Genomic DNA, 20513 nt, shown 5'->3' with positions numbered 1-20513 from the left:
TACATATTTCATTGATGTGGCTCATCTTAACTATATATACAGTTGAGATCATTGTGCAACTTTGCTCCTCAGTGTGGTTTTCATTATTCCTAATGCTTTATTTTGTTAAACCCATAATTAGCTTGCTGCAAACCTAGAGTAAAATCACAAAGCACAGTAAAAATACATGACCATTTGAACACTATACATTTTAACTTGAAAAATAATGTGGCCAAAATTGCTACAGAGCTGAACTACAACTCTACTGTTCACCCATGAACATAATACTTAGGGAGTTAATGCACACAGCGAAATCCACCATCTTTAAAACAAAATAGGCATTTCTATATGTCACCTGTTACAGAAAGTAAGTTAACAATTACCATGTCATTAATCCGTCCATAGTGTCCTGAGAATGTCCTGACAATCTTCCTGGTTTCTATATCCAAAACACTAACACTGAAGTCATCAAAGGAAATTCCCAGGATACCACTGCCAGGAATCATTAGCACATGTGATAATGAATACTCAGATACAGAAACAAAAAACAACATCCTAATATTGCTCAAGAAATCTTTTATCCTGAGGTAATAACAGATAAAGAATACCTCATTTCTTCAGTCTAATAAAATGTCTTGTAGTCATTTATTTGTGTAGACTAGTCATCACTTATATTTCAAAGCATCAGAAACGTAAATGTTATTACAATATTTGGTTGCTATCCTACTTACTCCAAAACCATACGCACATGAAATAGCTTCAGTTTCTTACCTGTCTCTGTGAAGAAGAATTCCACTGGGAGAAGAAGAAAGCTCAGTGGAGTAAACTAGTTCTTTAGTTCTGAATTTCCAAAATTTGATTAATCCTTCATTACCAGCTGTGATTACCAGCTGATTTAATCCATCCACCGCTACCCCCCTAATGGCACCTTCATGTGCTGCAAATAAAGGTAAAAGAAAGTTCTATTTCAGAATTTAAACACACCATAGAGATTTGCAGAATGCCAAACGCTATCCTGTATGTCTTCTAACTACACTAAGTGAGCACTAGGCATGTGACAGACAATTCTAAAGCCACCTGACAAGACTGCTCAAATAGTTATTTTACCAGTACAGAAAATAAATTGCTTTGAAGTAACCACCTAGAAACAATAGAGAAGTTGTCCATACTTGAAGCTGAATATTAGCATGGATTTGTGTTTTGAGTTTGTGGCAGCTTTTTTCAAAACTGAGAAGATGTGTGACTTTTAAAATCACTTATGGAATGCCTCCAGGGGGACTGACCACACCAGACAAAATTTACAGCTTCAGTTCTGGCACAAAGTTTGAGAGCTTTCCTGGGCTACTTTACACTGCAGTGTGAAGATAAGGCAAAGCTCCTCTGCTTCTGGACCAATTATATTTCTTAATGTGTGCCATGGTCCACTGGTCAGTAATCAAACTCACAAAATTCACCCCACTATCATGCAATTGCACTATTAGGAGACCACTACACGTTTGATACGCTAGATGGCTTTTAGTAACCCAGTAAGGCTTAAGGGCTCATCAGGACTACTTCCTTATTTCTAACATGAAAAAAAAAACAACAGACCTCAAGAGACCTATTATCAACAGCAGACTTACACAGCAACAGCAAACATACATGAGGAGAGATACCACAAAATATATACGTACACAACCACTACAGAAGAAGTCTGAACACTGCCACGTACATTAAGTCCCCAGTTTGCAGTTGCGTAATTAAAAAGAGTAGAATATGCAAAGAACTATACTTGCTTAGGATTTCAGTTTCCCATGTATGTAAAGTATTCTTTCATTTTTAAGCCAGGAGGACAAAACAGATGGGAAAATTTATCTCAGAGACATAACCCCATAACAAGAAGCCAAATACTGGAAATCTGATTAACTCAAGAAGGTCTGAGGCCAGAGGATCTCATTGTAGTGCTAACCATTTTGGTAACTAACGATTTTGTCCTAATTCAAATGAAACATATGATACCATCAAAGCTGCTAAAACTAGCAGAAATCCTGTCCTTCAGAGTAGGTTTCAAATTACTTCTGATTACAGTGCAACATAGAACAGTGTAGGGTAATTAGAGAAATGGAAAAGATTTTCCAATTCAGTTCAGAAGCTGTGTTACATTTCCTAGATGACAAATCACCAGGTTCTTTCTGTTCTGTTCAGAACCACTATATTAAATATATAGCAATTCTTACCTCTTTCTTTGCCATAACACCCTCTGTGAATGCCAGACTGCATGTTATACAGATCTACCTGTCCAGCTGACAGCCCAATTACAGCAAAGTTCCCACATGAGGTAATGTCAACTGCCTTTCAAGAGGAAAAAAAAAACACCCATGAAAACAACTCTAGAAGTGTGTAACTAACTAGCAAAGCTGTTGGAAGATATATAGCATATCAGGAATAGAAAATTCTAGTGTTTTTGTTTTACTTCTTCAAAGAAAACTGCACAGAACAAACAACAGACTGTAACAGACAGAAAACTTAAATAATACAACAGTGTGTACTTCTGAAAGATTATGGAACACTGACCTAGTGACAACCATCAGAAGTCATATCTAATAATATCAACACTTTAACCTAAATTATTAACCTATGTAAACATGACATCCACAAAGATCCCCAAGATCAAGTCCATGCATGTTGACTGCACGCCTCTTTCAAGTACCATATTGCCAGTGGCATCCCAAAGTAGGGTAAGTTCACACAGAGTTGACTAGTAACAAACAAAGAAACAAGGGTCCAGACATCTTTGGAACAATCCAGTAAAAAAAAAATCTAGTGGTTAAAAAACCCGAGGTATTTACAATGGAACTGACCTTGCCTACCATTTAACTGTCCAATTTTGTGGCTACTGGAACGAATCCAGAGGAGGGCCACAAAGATGATCATAGGGCTGGGCACCCCTACTCTCAAAACAGACTGAGAAAGTTGGAGTTGTTCAGCCTGGAGAAGAGAAGGCTCCAAGGTGCCTTTCAGCACCTCAAGGGGGCCTACAGGAAAGCTGTGGAGGGGCTTTTGACAAGGGCTTATAGTGATAGGACAAGGGGTAATGGCTTTAAACTGGAAGAGGGGAGATTTAGGTTAGACATTAGGAAGGAATTCTTCACTGTGAAAGTGGTGTGACACCAGCACGTGTTGCCCAGAAAAGCTGTGGATGCCCCATCCTTGGCAGTGTTCAAGGCCACGTTGGACGGGGCTTTGAGCAGCCTGTTTAGTATGAGGTGTCTCCCACAGCAGAGTAGCTGGAACTAGATGATCTTTAATGTCCCTTCCAACTCAAGCCATTGTATGATGTGATGATCAGAAAAACAATTTATCACAAGACACAATAGCAGTATGAATGCCGAGCACATGAAGTATGACACGGTAACTACTTGTCTTGCAAGCTCATAGGCCTCGATAAACATTTACGTATCTTTCATTTAGTGTTTGACTTTCATTGTGTTCAGCTCAAGATAGAAAGAATCGGTACCGACAAAAAAAAAAAATCTTCAGCAATTTGTATTCACAGAGAAAGTTTTACATCACAGGCATATACTGAGCTCTACAACACCATGACAGATTAAAGGTAAACAGCAGCCATCTATCTCAAGCAGAAAATAAAACATGCACTTCACCTGGATGTTTAAGAAAAAAATGGACATGGAGCATTTTTCTTAAGACCATATACATTACAAGAAGTAGGGCACATGAAGGTGGCAGAAAGCACTGCACAAAGCATCAAAAACATGTCTAGATAGTGCTTTCTCATTCTAAATACTGCTTCTATACAAATGGAAATCAAAACAGCATATGCTGTAATACTGAAGAAACAATATCCTAAAGAAACTTACTGTTGCATATATATCAATAGGTTTGTGTTTGCTAAATTCTTCTGGTCTCAGTTTATGAGCTCCCATGGAAGTTTTCTGATAGTTCCAGGTTGTACAAGTTATATACCCTTGATGGCAGGCAACAATATTATCCCAGTCACTCTGATGTGCCACTTCTGTAATGTAACACATATTCCTTTTAGAAACAATCAGCCTGAAGTGAAATAAGATCTGATAACACAAGAAAGAGTACTCCGAAATACCTATAGGCAGAATGCTTCATATTTAGTGTTCTTGTTGGACAGTCAAAAGGCTACATTTCAGAAAAATCAGCAGGCAAACTCTTGTGCACATGGTAGTGTAACTAAAATGTTAACAAAACAAGCTTTTTTTTTCCCCCCCTAATGTTCTGTTTAATTTATTTGCATATTTGAGTCTACATGGTTTGAAAAGTGTACTTAAACTTCAAACACCTCAATCTGTACACATTTCCAGAGTCTCTTAACTATTTCTTCAGCTGCTGAAGCCCCAGAAGCCACTAGATCAACAACCTAAAGCAGGGTTTAAGAGCTAAGTCTGCAAAAGATTTCCCTGCATTTGCAGGAAAATGGTTTCTCAAAAGCTCAGTATCCAAACTTTGTAGTCAAATCAGCAAGTTTGCTTTCTTTTCTTGAATTACTTTTTTTTTTATAATGCAGCTTGAAATTGGGTACTCTTAGAACTTTAAAGAATAAAACAACCACATACAACTGGTTCACTTCACCAAACAAAGATAATACAGCAAAAGAGAAACAACACTAATTTTTACAAGAGCGTGTAGTGATACGTCAAGGGGTAGTGGCCTTAAACTGGAAAAGGGCAAATTTAGGTTAGAAACTAAGAAGAAATAATTTACTGTGAGGGTGATGAGACACTGGAACCCGTTGACTGTAGAAGTTCTGGATGCCCCATCCCTGGCAGTATTCCAGTCCAGGCTGGATGGGGCTTTGTGCAACCTGGTCTAGTGGGAGGTGTCCCTGTCTCTGGCAGGTGGTGTTGGAACTACATAATCTTTAAGGTCCCTTCCAACCCAAACCATTTTATGATTAAAATGTAATTAAATAATTGGGTTTTTATGTCTCTGAACACTTTCAAGGTATCTGTCCTACTTTAAAATAAACCAGGCAGGTCTAGTATTGATTTTTAAAAGTACATATATATATATATACACACACATACATATCTTTTCAACAAGTATGTACAGATAGTCTGTATCACTGAAGTCTGCAAATACCGCATGTAAAGGGTTACACAAAACTGCAAACCCAAACCTTTCAAAGTATGGAACAATCAATCATCCTTAGAAAGAAAAAGAATAGCTACACTTCAGACAAAACAGACTTCAGGCCTGCAGAGGAGGTAATTAATTTAAATAAACACATTTTCATGAGGCAAAGATAATTGGAATTCTGCTTCAGAAGTTACGTTCACTGTTTGCAAACTGAATTACAAATGAACAGAGTAACAGAAAATTGATTTTGAAAAGCTATTCAAATAAACGAACTGAGGAATCAAAATCAACCACTACAAGACTTCCTCAGGTGACAAAGAACTTTATCGCCTCTAGTTGTTGGTTACGGCTCCTCTGCTGGACATTTTCAAGCCATGAACCAGTTAAGCATAGATGTTTTAAATAAAACACTTTTCTGAAATAATAGAAGAGTTTACAGAGTAAAATGTCATTTCAAACTGTCACTCAACAACTCATGAAGGGACATGGAATCTCAATAACCTCATCTTGATATAGCATGGGCTTTCAAAACAGTACTTTCTTGAGGGTTAGAAGACAAAATGAGGACACAGTAAGTTCTGTAATGTACCACAAAGACTACTTACCTGAAGCAAAGACTGTAATTGGTGGAAGTATCATTGTATCAAGCTTAAGACCTTTCTTTTTTGATTTCTTTTTGTTAATTGAACCTTAAAAAAAGGAAGGTGTCTCAATTTCATTACCAGATCTGAGAATAATAACTTACAAAGAGTTATTTCCTAAATGTGAAGTTCCTATTAAACTTAGAAAAAGCTGGCTTGCATTAACACAACACTGTGGTTACTCTTCAAACTAGGGTTTGAACAGCTAAGAACATTAACAAAGTTCCTTGCAAAGTACCTTTGATGCTGAGCAAATCACTGGCCTATTACATTCACAGATGTAGTACACAATCTATTCATTCCAGGATCCTGTGCTGACATTCTGAGGCAGAGATTCCTACCATCACAGCTAAAACCAGTCATACGGCCAAGAGGATAAAAAGCAGTATATAACACCTACATTCGTTCAATAACCAGAGTCAGGAATTTCAGATTTATACCCAAAGGATATATATAATTAATCTACATGTGTCTACTCAAATCTATCTAAATACACATCTACATCAATACATAGACCTTCAGAAAGAAGATTTTAGTTTTTCTGAACCTTGCTCTCTGAATAAGGTTTCCCTTAAACCATGGCATTAGATAGATGATGTGTTTTTTAGATTAAACTCTACATTAAATCAAAGGAAGTAAAGTCAAGAAATATGATTTATTTAACAATTTAGTCAATTGAATATAGGAGATTGGAGTAAAAAGTTTTAATTACACATGCTGAAATGTCAGCTACTCTGCCTTACACATTTTTAACACAAATATCATGCTCAACACTTGCCACAGTGAAATAATACACACTGCCAGGCTATGGAAATTACTTAAGTACAAAGAAAACTGAAAGTACATTTTTCTTACATTAATAAGAATTGAGTTTGCAGAACAACTAAGGTAAATAGTTTTCATATAACAGTTTAGATGAGAGTAAGGCCTACCTAATGTTTTAGCTTCTGTTTATATTAACACTTTTCAGGGCTTTTTCAGCAACATTTGTAATTCCACTGAAATACTCACCACGTCCTAAACTTTTATTAAACTTCTCGTGCACTGTTGAAAAAGACTGCAGAGTTCCATCTTGACCTGACAAAACATTAGCAGAGAAGAGTGAAAAGGCAAACTCAACCTTCTGTTTAGTCATACTTTATCCGGGCAAGTAAAGCTTAACATAAGCACCTCAAACACCATAATTATTTACTAAAAATTCTGGTCCAAGAAAAAACACAAACTCACTATAATCAGCAGAATTAACGAAGTCTAATTTTCTATGGGCCCTATCCCTTTCCTACTACTTTTCCCCACACATGATCAGAATGACACCTCTTTTACAGTCCCCTCTGTCCCCTCTCCTTTCTCCACCACAGTATCAAGCTGTTCCTAGCTTTCTGTGACTAAAAACTTAAAAATAAACTGTTACATCCTTCAAGTACCTCCATAGTACTTTTAAAGCTTTCCCATGACCCCATATAGTCCCTCACCAACTACAATATTATTTCCTTTATCCTTTGTCCCACCAACACATGCTGTGGCTGGTTAAGAATGACACCTAGGTTAGCCAGTAAGCTAACCCAAACAAAAATGGTAAAAGCTTTTTGTCTGCCTTTCCTGTAAACCAGGACACTAATGAGACTTCCCTCCTCTATCCAATGACCTAGGTTCACAGAATTGGTAGGACTTTAACTTAGTAGAGAGACAGAAGGCTCAAATTCAAAACTAGCAAACAGGCCCATTTTGTGGGGGAGATCAAGACAAGACAGAAGAAGAAACTAACAGAAAATGAAACTTCACAATGCATGCGAAATTAAAGGCACAGGTGATTTCTTTAAAATCAGAAGAATCACAAAACATTTTTACAAGTGAAGAAACCGAAAATTAGTGAAAGTGAACTAAAAGAATATGAAACAAGACAACGGAACAATTACAGTATTCAAGCAACCTTTCCTTGCTGCTACAATACAGAAGTAAGGCAGGATGTATACACTTGGGAACTGGAAGAAAAGTTAAGCAGGATAAAAGCCTGTGACATTGATGAAATTTTACAAAGTTAATTTGTAGAGATGTCTGCTTTAAGGAAACTAGTAGTACTTGAAAGGTATCTCACAGCATTGCTACCTCATTTTTATTGCATAAAGTTTCACCACTGTCTCAGAAAAGAATGTAGAGTCTCCTGACACTGCAGATAAATCACATCTCAAAGTCTGGGACTCTTCTCTTTCGTGTTTGCCTCTGTGACTCTCCAATGTGTTTCACTGCAGTTAACAATTCAGTGAACTACAAAACCAAGTCTGAGGACTTGTTAAGCAACCTTTGTTGCTGTGGCTCATCTGGTGTGAGCGGAATTACTGTCAAATAACTTGTTCCTTGAATCCAAGTTACTACTTGGACAGCGAGCAAGAGATCTTAGCACAGGTGGTTTTAGCAGAGTTTATTCCTGTGCCATTTTCACTGTAACGTTCATCAAAATGTAATGCAATGTTTCAAAATGTTGGCCATGTAGACAATTTCATTACTTCAGAGTAATTAAAGATAAGGTGAAGAGTCCCTATTGTTTCATTATCAAAGTGTTCTGGGCCACAAAAAAGTCTGACCTAGTATTTAATTTCCTAAAGGGTCTACTTATAGATTTTTAATATTCTCGTTGCTAAGGAAGGGTAGTAACTTACCCATTGTTACACAATTAAATTAGTATCTTGGTAACACGTGGTCTTAAAAATATGTATTACAGATACAATTCAGCTGTAACCAATTACAGAAAGCTTCCTCAAACTAGTGGGAAAAGTGGGGTGGCTCCTCTAAGTTACTAAACGCATTATACAGCTTGTTTTTTACCTGTCACAACAGAATTTCCCTAGATGTTACAAGTTCAGTTACAGCTGATAGCTCCTTAGAAGGTAATGAAACACATTTTATTCAAACATATACATAGGGATTACAAAGGCAGCTCCTAAGCTTTTCCATTGGTAATAACTTTTCAGCCTACCTGCTGATACACGTTCCACTAAGGAAATCATGAATGTCTGATACAGTAATAAATTATACTGTCTACACCAATTGCTTCCTATGCTTCATAAATACACATTCATAATACATGAATTGTAAACTATTGTCGTAATAAAGCAGACAGTTAACTTTGCATGATCACAGAAGGAAACCAGACTGAAGAATTCTTACTTGCACTAAGAATTTGCTCGCCATTTTGTCCATGGTATCTGATTTTTGTTGGTGGTGCACTGTGTCCCATTCGGCTTCTCAATACACGCCCTGTACCACCAGGTCCATCAAAAATCCACACCTTTCTCACAAAAAAAAAAAAAAAAAGCAGAATAACAAAGCTAATAAACTTTGCCCTGCCAATAATTACAACACTTGGCAGTGGAACAGGCTTAGCTGGGAGCTGGTGCAGCAAACTTCACACATTTGCTTTCATCCTTGATCTTAAAACTCTGAAAGTTTCCACCATGGCAGCTGTTTCCTGCTCTTCATTTTGCCCCTCCACCAAAGGCTAACAGCATCAGAGGACATGCAGAACAAAGGACTTCTATCAACACCAACCTCTTAGGACCCAGAACATTACAAAAATAAATCAAGACTTAAGACAGTGGAACAAGACATAAAACTTGCTCTAGAAAAGTAGATTAAAAGATTTGTTCTTCCAGGCTGCTATGAAGCAATATGTGAAGCAATGACATAATCTCAGCAAATCATTAAACTGCTCAGATCAATTGAGAGCCAGTAACTTCAGTAATTTCACTTTGTTGCATATGTTTCCTTTAAGAACTGGTACTTCAAACCAAACTAACATTCACACTTTGGAGGAATACAAGAGAAAAAAGTGTAACAGCAGATAGCAGCAGCTATCGTAACTTACCCTTATAGCATTATCAGCACCATTAGTAATAAGAAGTGGCTCTCCAGGGACAAATGACATACCAGCTACTGCTGTGGAATGGGCATCTTGCATCTGACACATTAGTTTCTTCTCTTCTAGATCCCACAAAGCAATGTGTCCAACTGGGCTACCAGCTGCCATTACTGGGTGTCCATCTGCTCAAAAAAAAGAGAAGTTCAGTAAGTTTGCTAATTTGCATATTGAGCTTATAGCCCAAGCTTATGGACTTTTCTTATTGACTTCTCACATCTAATGCAAGAGAAGAGTATCACAAGAAAAAAAATCTCAAGCTGATTCTAAAAATATGATACATTTTAACTGAAATATTCCAGTATTTCAAAAGAAAATAAACAAGTTCACCAGTAATAACTAGGGATTTTTTTTAGTATCAGGTAACAAATGTATCTAAATGCAGTAGCCAATATAAAGGTTTCGAACACACAAGAGATGTACCTGTACCATTTTCAAAAGCTACTCTATACCCGAGATTCTTCCTCAAACTTACTAGCCTTCACACTTCAGCAGTGAGAGCTACTGCATCAGCACTCTGTAAGTTATTAGGCGTTTTTTTAAATCCTCTTAAGCTTTTGACTCAGCAGCTTACAGAATAAATTCCAGAAGTTGATTACATGCTTTTTCAGTCATTCTAAGTAATAATTAAAACCTGAGTTCACAGATTTTCTAATTTTGCTGTATTTGCTCTATCCTGTCTCATATTAAGGAGATAAACACATCACACTAACATCTAAAAACATATTACAAATATTCAAATAAGTTAAAAAACTTACTTCATAAAGAAAAAATTCCACCAAATATCCTACATAATGGGTAACTAATTTTTTTAATCCAACAAAAGAAAAAGCCAGTTTCTTCTTTGCAATTACTCACATAATAGATAACTAAACCAGACAGGTTTTGTTGTTTGTTGGAGTTTTTTTTAAGCTTTGTCGCTATGGAAATTTGCCAAGTGCATTTTATTTTAAATTAAGAGCACTTCACTCAAAGACTAAAAGGCGTGCATGAATTAAAAAAAACAGGTTATCTTTATGCTACATTTCCTATAGACAGAAAGAGATTAGAGAACATCTGAAAGCCCCACATACAAGCAGGCAATAGTAGTTATTTAATTGGCTGGCACAAAAAGGGACTCTTTCCACTTCTCAGAAACCTCTCCACAAGTCCCTCCAGTAGCATTTTTCCTCAACAGTGTCTGCATCAATCTATATTCTGTTAAGATTTACAATTTATTCTATTCAAATGAGATATTAGATTTATTATCAACAGCTCTCTAGGCAGGGTCAACATTAAAGTTCCTCATATCAAACACCAACTGGCTTTACTAATAAATGCATGCTCACTAGACAAAAAAATGAGTGCATGCTTGTTGGATTAAAAGAAAAAAAAAGAAAGTTGTAAATATAAACACTGATCCCCAGTAACACCTATTCAGCAGTCACCCAACTATTAGCATTCTAACTTTGTTTTGGAAGAAGACACTACTGAGGAGTACACTACAGTGTACTGATAACTGTGTACTGCATAAGCTCTTTGCACACTGTAAACTTAAACTGTCTTACTGTTCTTTGAAAAAGTAGTACTGTATGTCACACTTCCTGTGCACTTAAGTCAGAACACAAGAAAATGCTACAAAACAACCAGTGTGATGAAGAAGCATGATCTCACCTACTTATTGGTAATTTTTCTAGATTATCTGCAGGCTTTGAAAACTAAAACTCTCAACACAAATGTTGATTTTGACGTGCTTTATCAAAACCTACATTCCTGGCTTCCACTTAGTTTTTGTGATTTCATACTATTTTCACTAAAACTGCAAAGGCTTACCTGTACGAAAAGATATTGATGTGATGGGACCCCAGTCTTGCTGAAATTTCATCAGAGTTTCATCAAACTTAATATTATGTATAATGATATGACCAGATACAAGACCAACTGCAACAACATCCACTGCTGGAGCCTACAGGAAAAATTGAACAGCAACAGAAATAGAAAAAGAAAGGCTTGTTGCTACAGTACTAATATCAGTATATACAAAACATTGTATCTAAGTTCAGAACAAACTGTAATAAAGACATCTGCATGAGATCTTCTGACTGTTATCTTAATAAACAACCAAACATCCGATAAATCTAAATAAAATAAATAAGAGAGATTTCACTCTTAGTCTCAACTGAATGAAACAATTACTTTTCCCAGAAGCTGGAAGTCTTCTGAAAAACACCTCACTTTAAAGTTTTCAGTAGTTCTGGTAAACCATTATACACCCTGCCACACTCCTGGTATTTAAAAGTTTTATGCAGGACAATTGCAGACCACTAAGTTTGAATTAAATTTTATAGCTACAAAATTACAGCAAATACAACACATTATTTTGATTCAGCAAAATCTACATTTTATTAACTTCCAAAGCAAAATATATTTAGAAAAAGGCTACCAGTGTAAGTGAAGTTATATGATACACCTGCATCTTGCAAACAAACTGCTTCTGTGAATTCCTTACATCATTTGGTGAAAGAAGACTACAGAGGCAATGAACAAAAAACAGTCAAGATGCTAAATGCAACAGAACTAGGACTAGAGGAAGGGCAGATAATTAGCCCTCTAATCTCTCTTCATTCTCTAAAATGCTCAAGACGGGGTTATTAAAATGACCTGAAAGAATACAAATCACCTTTATTGCTGTAATTTTAAACAACATTATTTTGCCTGTTCTTCATGACCTGTTACATAGGAAAATCAGAGACCAAAAATACTAACTTGTTCAAGAGTTGTGACTGCTAAGTTCCATCCCAGAAATGAGTACAAGAGTTTGCTGGAAAACAGTAAAACAAAAAACATACACCAATTAACCCTTGGAGACTAACTCTTGGAGATTTTCCACAACAAAATGGATGCTTTATATGCACAGAAAGGTACATCAACTTCCTGATACTTACTAAGTAAGTTAGATACTTAGTAACTTAAGAATAAAATTTTTGATACATTTTTATTGAAAAAGTTACTGTCATACATTGACACCTCAAAGATGATGTAAGTATGTAACATGAACAGGGACGAAGACACCCTCTGTGCCAGCTGGTCTTTGTGCATTTCTGAACACTATTCAGAATTCAACATAAAAACTCATTCTTGGTCCAACTTCTAATAAAAAAAAAAAAAAAAATCTTTCATTTACAGGGTGACTTCCCTAAATGAAGACACTAACACATTACAAGCACACCTCATCTTGTTTCTTTCAGAAACGTTAACAGCCAAATCTGAAGCAAAGCTCTTCACTGACCTGGTGGTCATGCAGCAGTTGTAATAATGAAATTATGAAAGACACAGAGGTTGTCAATCTTAAAAGACTGCTAGCAGCCATATGTTACTGCCTCCCACTTTGCCTTTCTTGCCAGAGACCACCAAACCTTCCTCAGTTCTTCCAATTTATTTTTCTGTCTAATTGAGCCTGTGCTGATCTACAAAATATGTAGGCAACAGTAAAAAGCAGAAATTGCTTAAACCAGCAACATTGCTGAAATTTTTTATACAATTAAAAGAGAAACTTAGCCATCAAAACAATAGTTTTTGTCATCCGTGATGTACTGCATCTCAGATACTGTGACAGGCATTGAAGAAGAGTACTGTGTACATTTAATTTTCTGTATTTTTAGGTTATTTCTGTTTCCTGAATATATAGCATACATGGCATCTCCAAAGCATTAGGATATGAAACAAGAATACTAGTGGCAGAATTACTGAAACTATACAGTAGTTATGAGAACAAAGCACTGAACTGCCCAAGCCAAGTTAACATCCATTTGCAGTATGTACATTAACATGCAGGGAAGTTTACCGTAGCAGTAACTTTCACAAGTTAATAACACAGCTGATGGTGGTAGGCATGAAATACTGCCATAGTGACAGTGCTGTATCAGAACACACTCAGAGACAACCATATGTCTACACATGTCTTATTTCAGTATAAGCATCAAATGCTAGTAACTACTCCACACTAACTGCCAGCACTTCCTTGGACTCACAACAACTGAAAAATTAAGCTTGGAAGGAGTGAGGCAGAAGGACTGAACAAGCATTTACTATTACTTTAATTATTTTCATTGAAAAGCTATGTGATTACAAAAAAACCCACAACAATAACAACAAACAAACCAACCAACAAAACAAACAAACAAACAAAACAAAAAACCCAACAAAACAAAACAATTAAAAACCCCCACAAAAAACACCGTAATTTAAAAATAAAAATCCTGAGCAATCCCTGACATTTTCCAAGTAGAGTAAACAACTCCCAACTTGAAAGCCATCAGCATTCAGGAAGCAGCAGCATTCTTTGTTCCCAGAGACAGACCAACTGAAGACTTGTGCCAAAAGACTCAGTAAAAGATTCCATATTTAAAAACTGTTGCACTTAAAACTACTGTTTTGTTCCATATGAAACTACTTCGAGCAGGAAGTATAACCAAATTACTAAGAATCTTACTTGGATCTTATATTCCACAGCTGCAAGCTCCCTTGTTCACTTCCAAGGAGAATTTTATTCAAGTAGGTGCTGGGGTGCAGAACTGCAGAAACTGCAAAAGTGGCCTTATCAAAATCCACTCGAAGATACTCCTCTGCAAAAAAGGAAGAAACAATGTTAGTGTGGCTACCCCTACATTTGTCTGCTGACACATGTAAAGACAGAGCTGGTATTTTCTATACAATAATCCAGTAACTGATGTTTCTTGCATTAAAGGATTCGCTAATGTGTAATGGGACAGCTTAAACTTGTTTATAACATCTGTTGGCTTGAAGGCATATTTTTTCCCTATATGCGTACCTAGCAAACAATGCTGGCAAAACTGTAGGGATTTCTCTACTTCTGAAGGATTCCTGCTTCTGCCTGAGCAAAACACCTGATCTGATTTGCATTACTTGTGTTTGTTATAGGAACTTTGTATCTTTAAAGCCTGTCTGCAACCACTTTCAAGACCCAGCACCAAGAGAACGAAATCCATCACACTAACTATAATGCTTTCTGAAAAAACAAACAAACAGGGCACTAAATCAGGACTTCATGAGGCACCTCACAATGGCATGAGAAGATGCTGACACTATCAGAAGATTATTCCTAAGAATTAAGTCTTACTCCAACAGGTAAAGGTCAAGGAACTACACAATTTCAGATGGTGCCAAAGCTGCTATATACAGCACATGGAACACTAAAATGCAGTTTCTGCATAAGCAAAAATGTGTATTCTTGTCTGTGGCAGGGTGGTTGGAACTAGACGATCTTTCAGGCCCCTTCCCACCCAAACCATTATATGAGATCTCTTTATGCCTATACGGAAACTCACCCTGTCTGCACGAGGTACAGGATCCATTCACAAAAAAAATATTATTGCACAATTAGGACTTCACATTACTATTAAAGTAGAACTATCATTTAAGAATTGTGTTTTTAAAGGATAAACTACTTCCGAACGTGAAAAAAAAAAAACAACTTTTAAAAAATTACTGCATGTTTAACAATGTTATTCTATAAAATAGTAACAAAAACACAGTGTCTCTCACCTTCTGACTGTATATTCCAAACAATAAGAACATTATCAACATCCACAGAGATTACATGATCACCAAAGGGCTGCAGAAGGTGTATCCGTGCCTTGTGACCTTCATAGGTATGAACAACCTGCATTTTCAAAATAGAAATGTTTTCAATATAAGCTGTTTAAGGAGCATATCATGTTAACTTCATACTTGAGAACAGCTAACATGTCAGCAACAAGTCTAGAGAAAATACAGGGAAAGGCCATACAACTTTATTTGAACACACAGAATTTTATCTGGTATTTGAAGCTTTTGGAAAAAAATAACTACATAATTTTTATTATTTGGTTTAATTTTAATTAATTTAATTTATATTAACAACTTATTAACTACTTAATTATTTTAATTAAAAATAAAATAGATTTGCCATTACAGAATTTGCTCAAAGATTTTCCTATTTTAAGCTTTTTACTCCTCCTTCTAGTTTTATTTCCCTAGCATTAAAGGTATTAAGCATCCATGGAAGCAGACATACGTAGAAAAGTAACTGTCTTGAATACAAATGCTACACAACTGTTCAGTACTACTAAGAAGTGAAGTAATAAAAACCTCTTTGTTCCTGGCAAAAGCATGGAGAATGTTGTCATATGAAGCAAATATCAACATGCGGTCTGCTGCCAAACATGTAATGTCTTGTGGCAAAGAATTACCTATTAATCAAACAAAAGAAAAGTTCAACAAGTTTCAGGTTCGTAACATAAGAGAAAGATTAACAGAATATTTATTTATCACGGTGACCCACCAAGAAAGCTCTCATTTCGAACATTCTATTGAAATTCTTAGAAAAATGCACACATTTCAAATAAATGCAAATATTACCATTCATAATATCACACCAGTAACAACATAAGTAACCAAACTGATACCACAAGGTGGTCCTTTGAAAAACACTCGATAAACTACTGAATTAGCACTTAAGTAGAGGCATATATAGCTTTGCAAGGGCTAATGAAGAAGCTATTCCAATATAACACTTCTGTGGGCTGTCAGAGCCCCAGACCACAGGACTGGGAACACAGATGGTAAATCAAAGTCTCAGGATTAGCAATGCCTCTTAGGTTAAACCATTCTGCAGACCTCAAAGTTCATAATCCAATCCTGCACCCATTTCCTGATCACAGCTAAAGACACTGGGAATTTACTGCTCCAAGAATACACCTCGCCTCCGCCTTGTGACTGGTACAGAAAGAGTACCTACTGTTGTAATCTGCTACTTCACCAGCTCAAATGGCAAAACACCTGCAGACCACTTTGAGAAGCTGCTGCTGTGGTGTCAAGTAGTAAAAACTTAAAAATATACTTGAGGGAAAAATACTCTCAATCTAGGGAAATACAAAAAAGGCAAATCACAGGCTTAACAATTGTAAAGAGAACTGCCAGATCAAAAATCAGTCACGTGGGACTGCACCTGTAACACAAACTTACATCATCATGCAGCACCTTAACCACAATGCTGCTTTTTATTAGGAGTCAGTATCAGACACAAAAAACTGAATCCTTTGCTGCACTGCAGCACAGCTTCAATGGGGAGAATGAAAGTAATTAACATAAAAACAGCTGCACTTCATGAGAGGTTTCACTTGATTGAACATGTCAGACATCTTCCCATAGCACCTCTGAAGTAATGTAGGCTTACCATCAGGTTACAGATATTGGGTACTCTCTATGAGCCATATGCAAGTCTGCTTAGGCCGTGACAGTTTTAGGCACAGCCCAGCTAAAATGTTCAGAGCACCAATCACATAACATCAATAAACCAATACCACCCCATAGAGAGAGACACCATTTATTTTTTTCAATGACAATCTTGTACGCAAACATCCTAATTTCTCAAAAAGCTTAAATTATGATGTCTGTCAGAAGATCACAGAATAGTCACAGTTGGAGAAGACCTCTAAGATCAACAAGTCCAACTGTCCAGAACCCAGACGGGTTCACGCTTGTCTCACACATCTGATATTACCCACTGAAAGGATTTCACAGAATATGCAACACTTTTACAGTTTTGTAAGCTGAAAACCGAATTTATTTTAATGTATGTACAGCTGTAATGATTCACTGCTGATCTTCTAAATCTAGTCCCACTTGTCGGACAGTTAGTTATTCTCAAGTTTATAAGCACTCTGTTCATGAAAAGTATTTTGCTTTATGAAGTCTGTGTAAAAACTTCGTGGTACACAGAAGTAAAAAACCCTACCTTTCAAGACAGTGTGTATCCTACTGAATCATCTATATGTCAGCTGAAAAGGACCTCTGGAAATCATCTAGCTCAACTTGCTGCCCAGCTCCTCCCAAAGCTGGGTTATTACCAATACTAGATTGGGTTCACCGCAGCTATGTCCTGCTTAGTTTTGAAAACTTCTGGGGAGGGAAAACGTTTAAGCTCTACACTGACTACAGTTCCCTCTTAGTCAGGGCCGTTTTTCCTAACCTCCACTGTGACCCTCTCAAGCTGCAATCTGTGACTGTTGCCCCTTGTTATTCTGTCTACCATTACCACCACAAATTCAGCTCAGCCATCTTTGTAACTGCCTTTCAGGTAACAGGCTGCCTGTAGCTTGCCCTGTATTTTCCCTTCATGAGACTAAAGAAATCCAGTTACTTCAATGTCTCTTATAAAATGTGCTGTAGGCCCCTGACACTCCCCAGTTCCTCAGTACTCCTCTTGCAAGAGAACAAGGAGAGGTGGGAGGAGGTATGGCCTCACCAGCATGAAGCACAGGAGTCACAGCTTTCCCTGAGCCGCTGGCCATGTTTCTACCATAGCACAGCACACAGCTTGCCTTATTCACAGTTAGTGTGTTGTCACTCCACATTTACCGTGGCACGAGCAAAGCCCCAGATGGTTTTCAGCAGGATGCCATGCAGCCAGTCAATTTCCAGCTTGTTCTGTCCCAGGTGCAGGATTCTGGACTTGCCTGCACTGAACTTCACAACATTTCTGTTGGCCCAGGTCTAGTATTTTGCAAGACTTTCCCAGATTGAAGCTCTACAATTCTGGGTGCCAGCTACTCTTCCTAACGTAGAACTGTCTGCAAATTTCTCCTAGGAGCACATGCTGCCTCATCACCCAGGCTACTGGTGAGGGTGCTGAACAACATGGGCCCTGCTGCTGACACCTAGGGTGTTCTGGTTTGTTGCCAACTGCCAACCAGATGTCAAGCCATCGATTCACGTATTTTGTATGCAGCAGGACAGGTAATTTTTAACAGTCCCTGAAGACTTTCGGTCCCATACACACCTGTTACGTTCCTGTAGTTGTTTTTGTCCTACAACACAGCCTTCTAGTCACCACAAAAACAACAAAAAAAACAATCTAGAATTAACAGCTTTATTCACTGACCACTCCATAAGGTGTTGGGGGTCTGCCTGGAAGAACAAGATGACACAAATAGGAAGTTCACACAGTACGTCACCAAGAGAACTAAGTTATAGGTGCAACAGCAGCCTTATTTCCAAATCGATACCTGGTATTTATGAGGTTCCTTTCAACATATTTCAATGTCATTATGAGTACATACAATTTATTTTCCAGTTTTTGAGTTGAGAATCAAGAGCAGATGTGAGATGTTTTTTTAAAACAAACAAACCCCACCCAAACAACAAAACAGGAATGAAAGATCTGTGCATACTTACTCACAGCAACAATACCAAGCCTCTTCACCTGCAATGAAAATGTTTAACAGTCATTTTTAGTGACTGGTTGGAATGAATTTGCTCTAAACAGAAAACCAAAATTTTATGAACAAATCTAGATGAGATGAGGAATTTGTATGCCTCACAAGACAGAAAAATTAGTCATCTTAGTTTAGAATGCTACCTGCAGCAAAGGCCACAGATAACAGGTCCAAAAGGAACGGGACAAATATTTGCCAAAAGACACCCATGCAGCAAAGTAAGCTATGCTTCTTGATAGACTGTATCCTAATGCAGAGGAAACTAAGCACACGCAAGCATTACACGCTGCAGAGCTTGTTTTCACATCGTCTCTGCTTCTACTTGAGCTTCACTACAACCACCCTGTATTATCATCTTAGCTCTGTTCACACAGAACTGGCTTCAGTCACAGCAATCCTTCCCCGGTGACGACCACTGCTACTTCAGTTCAAAGCCTGCGGAGAATACTGACAGGAGCGAACAAGAGAAGACCACCGGGCCCCAGGGACACGGGCCAGCGCTGCCCACACGGCTCCACGCGCCCGGCCCGGCCCGTTTCCGCGGCGGCCCCCGCGCCTCCCGGGACCCCCGCGCCTCCCGGGACCCCCGCGCCTCCCGCGGGGCGGGAAGCGGGGGGCGGCGGCCGCTGGGCTGGCCCGGCCCGGCCCCGGCCTCCCCAGGCCCAGGGAAGGGCCCGTCCCGGGGGCAGCGGCCGCGGACTCACGTTGTAGGTGTGAATGCTGCGCCCGACGGCGGCGGCCAGGTAGAACTCGCGGTGGCGGCCGTGGTAGCGCAGGACGTGCGGGACGGGGCCGCTGAACCGGCCGAGGACGCGGAACCCGGCGAACAGCCCGCAGCCCTCCCGCGCCATGCCGGCCCCACGCGCTGCTTCCCGCAGGAACCCGGGCCCCCCTTCCGCTTCCGGCCTGCCGTCCCGGCACCGCTCCCCCGCCCCGACGTGCGCCCCAAAAAGCGGTCCCCGCGGCAGCCCCGTTCCGCCCGCGTTCCGCCCGCGGGCAGCGCTGCCGCCGTGCGGGGCGGGGCGGCCTTCCCCGGGGAGCGCCTCGTGGTGGCCGCCGAGAGAGGCGGGAGCCCGTCACCCACAAACATTCCCCACAGCCACGGCTGCTTGTTTGTCAGATTTTATTACTCCCCCTCCTCCTTTCCCCTCACAGAGCCCGCCCCAGAGTCACCTGGCAGGGGGACCCGGCCGCTGAAGGCGCCTCCAGGAGGGAACCGGGCCCCCTCTGTCCCCCCGGAGGTGCTCTTGGTTAGGTCTGTCATGTTTGTTGTTTGTTGGGTTTGGGTTGTTTGTTTTTTTTTCCATCAATCACACAGGCGCAGATGCAAACGAGCCGCAGGATGATTGCGCCGCGGTGGCTGCACGGCAGACGGCAAACTTCCAGCGAGCTCCGGCGGAGGGGAAAGGATTAAAATAATAATAATAAAAATAATAATAAAAAAAAATCACCCCAAATTCATGTAGCTTCTCCACACTGCCATCAGCTCCCGAGCCTTGCTGCTGTCGCAGGGGCCTCGGCTCCCCTTCCCGGCGGCCGCCGCCTTCCCGCGCCGCGGCCGGTAGCCGGGGCAGCGCCGCTGAAGCGCGGACACGGTGCCGCTCCAGTGCGCCGGGA

At 39.1% G+C, this 20513-nt stretch overlaps 1 protein-coding gene across 1 annotated transcript in view; it reads right to left on the bottom strand.

The window, feature by feature from the left end:
- The window catches only part of WDR36 (WD repeat domain 36), a 32555-nt gene extending 12789 nt beyond the window's left edge, over positions 1 to 19766 (bottom strand). The window contains exons 1-15 of the mRNA XM_051643087.1: positions 19601 to 19766; positions 18856 to 18883; positions 15769 to 15869; positions 15184 to 15301; positions 14111 to 14243; positions 12385 to 12439; positions 11452 to 11584; positions 9589 to 9764; positions 8892 to 9012; positions 6738 to 6803; positions 5691 to 5774; positions 3837 to 3991; positions 2196 to 2310; positions 751 to 916; positions 363 to 471 (exon numbers count right to left, since the gene is read on the bottom strand). Coding sequence (XP_051499047.1) covers positions 363 to 471; positions 751 to 916; positions 2196 to 2310; positions 3837 to 3991; positions 5691 to 5774; positions 6738 to 6803; positions 8892 to 9012; positions 9589 to 9764; positions 11452 to 11584; positions 12385 to 12439; positions 14111 to 14243; positions 15184 to 15301; positions 15769 to 15869; positions 18856 to 18883; positions 19601 to 19747 — 1707 coding nt within the window. The 5' untranslated portion in view covers positions 19748 to 19766. The remainder of the gene's footprint in view (positions 1 to 362; positions 472 to 750; positions 917 to 2195; positions 2311 to 3836; positions 3992 to 5690; positions 5775 to 6737; positions 6804 to 8891; positions 9013 to 9588; positions 9765 to 11451; positions 11585 to 12384; positions 12440 to 14110; positions 14244 to 15183; positions 15302 to 15768; positions 15870 to 18855; positions 18884 to 19600) is intronic.
- Between the last annotated feature and the right edge of the window lie 747 nt (positions 19767 to 20513).

This window comes from Apus apus, chromosome Z (assembly GCF_020740795.1).
Source record: "Apus apus isolate bApuApu2 chromosome Z, bApuApu2.pri.cur, whole genome shotgun sequence".
Taxonomy (NCBI): domain Eukaryota; kingdom Metazoa; phylum Chordata; class Aves; order Apodiformes; family Apodidae; genus Apus; species Apus apus.
Note: the sequence above shows the minus strand (reverse complement) of the source record. Positions and strands in the feature narration are given on the sequence as shown.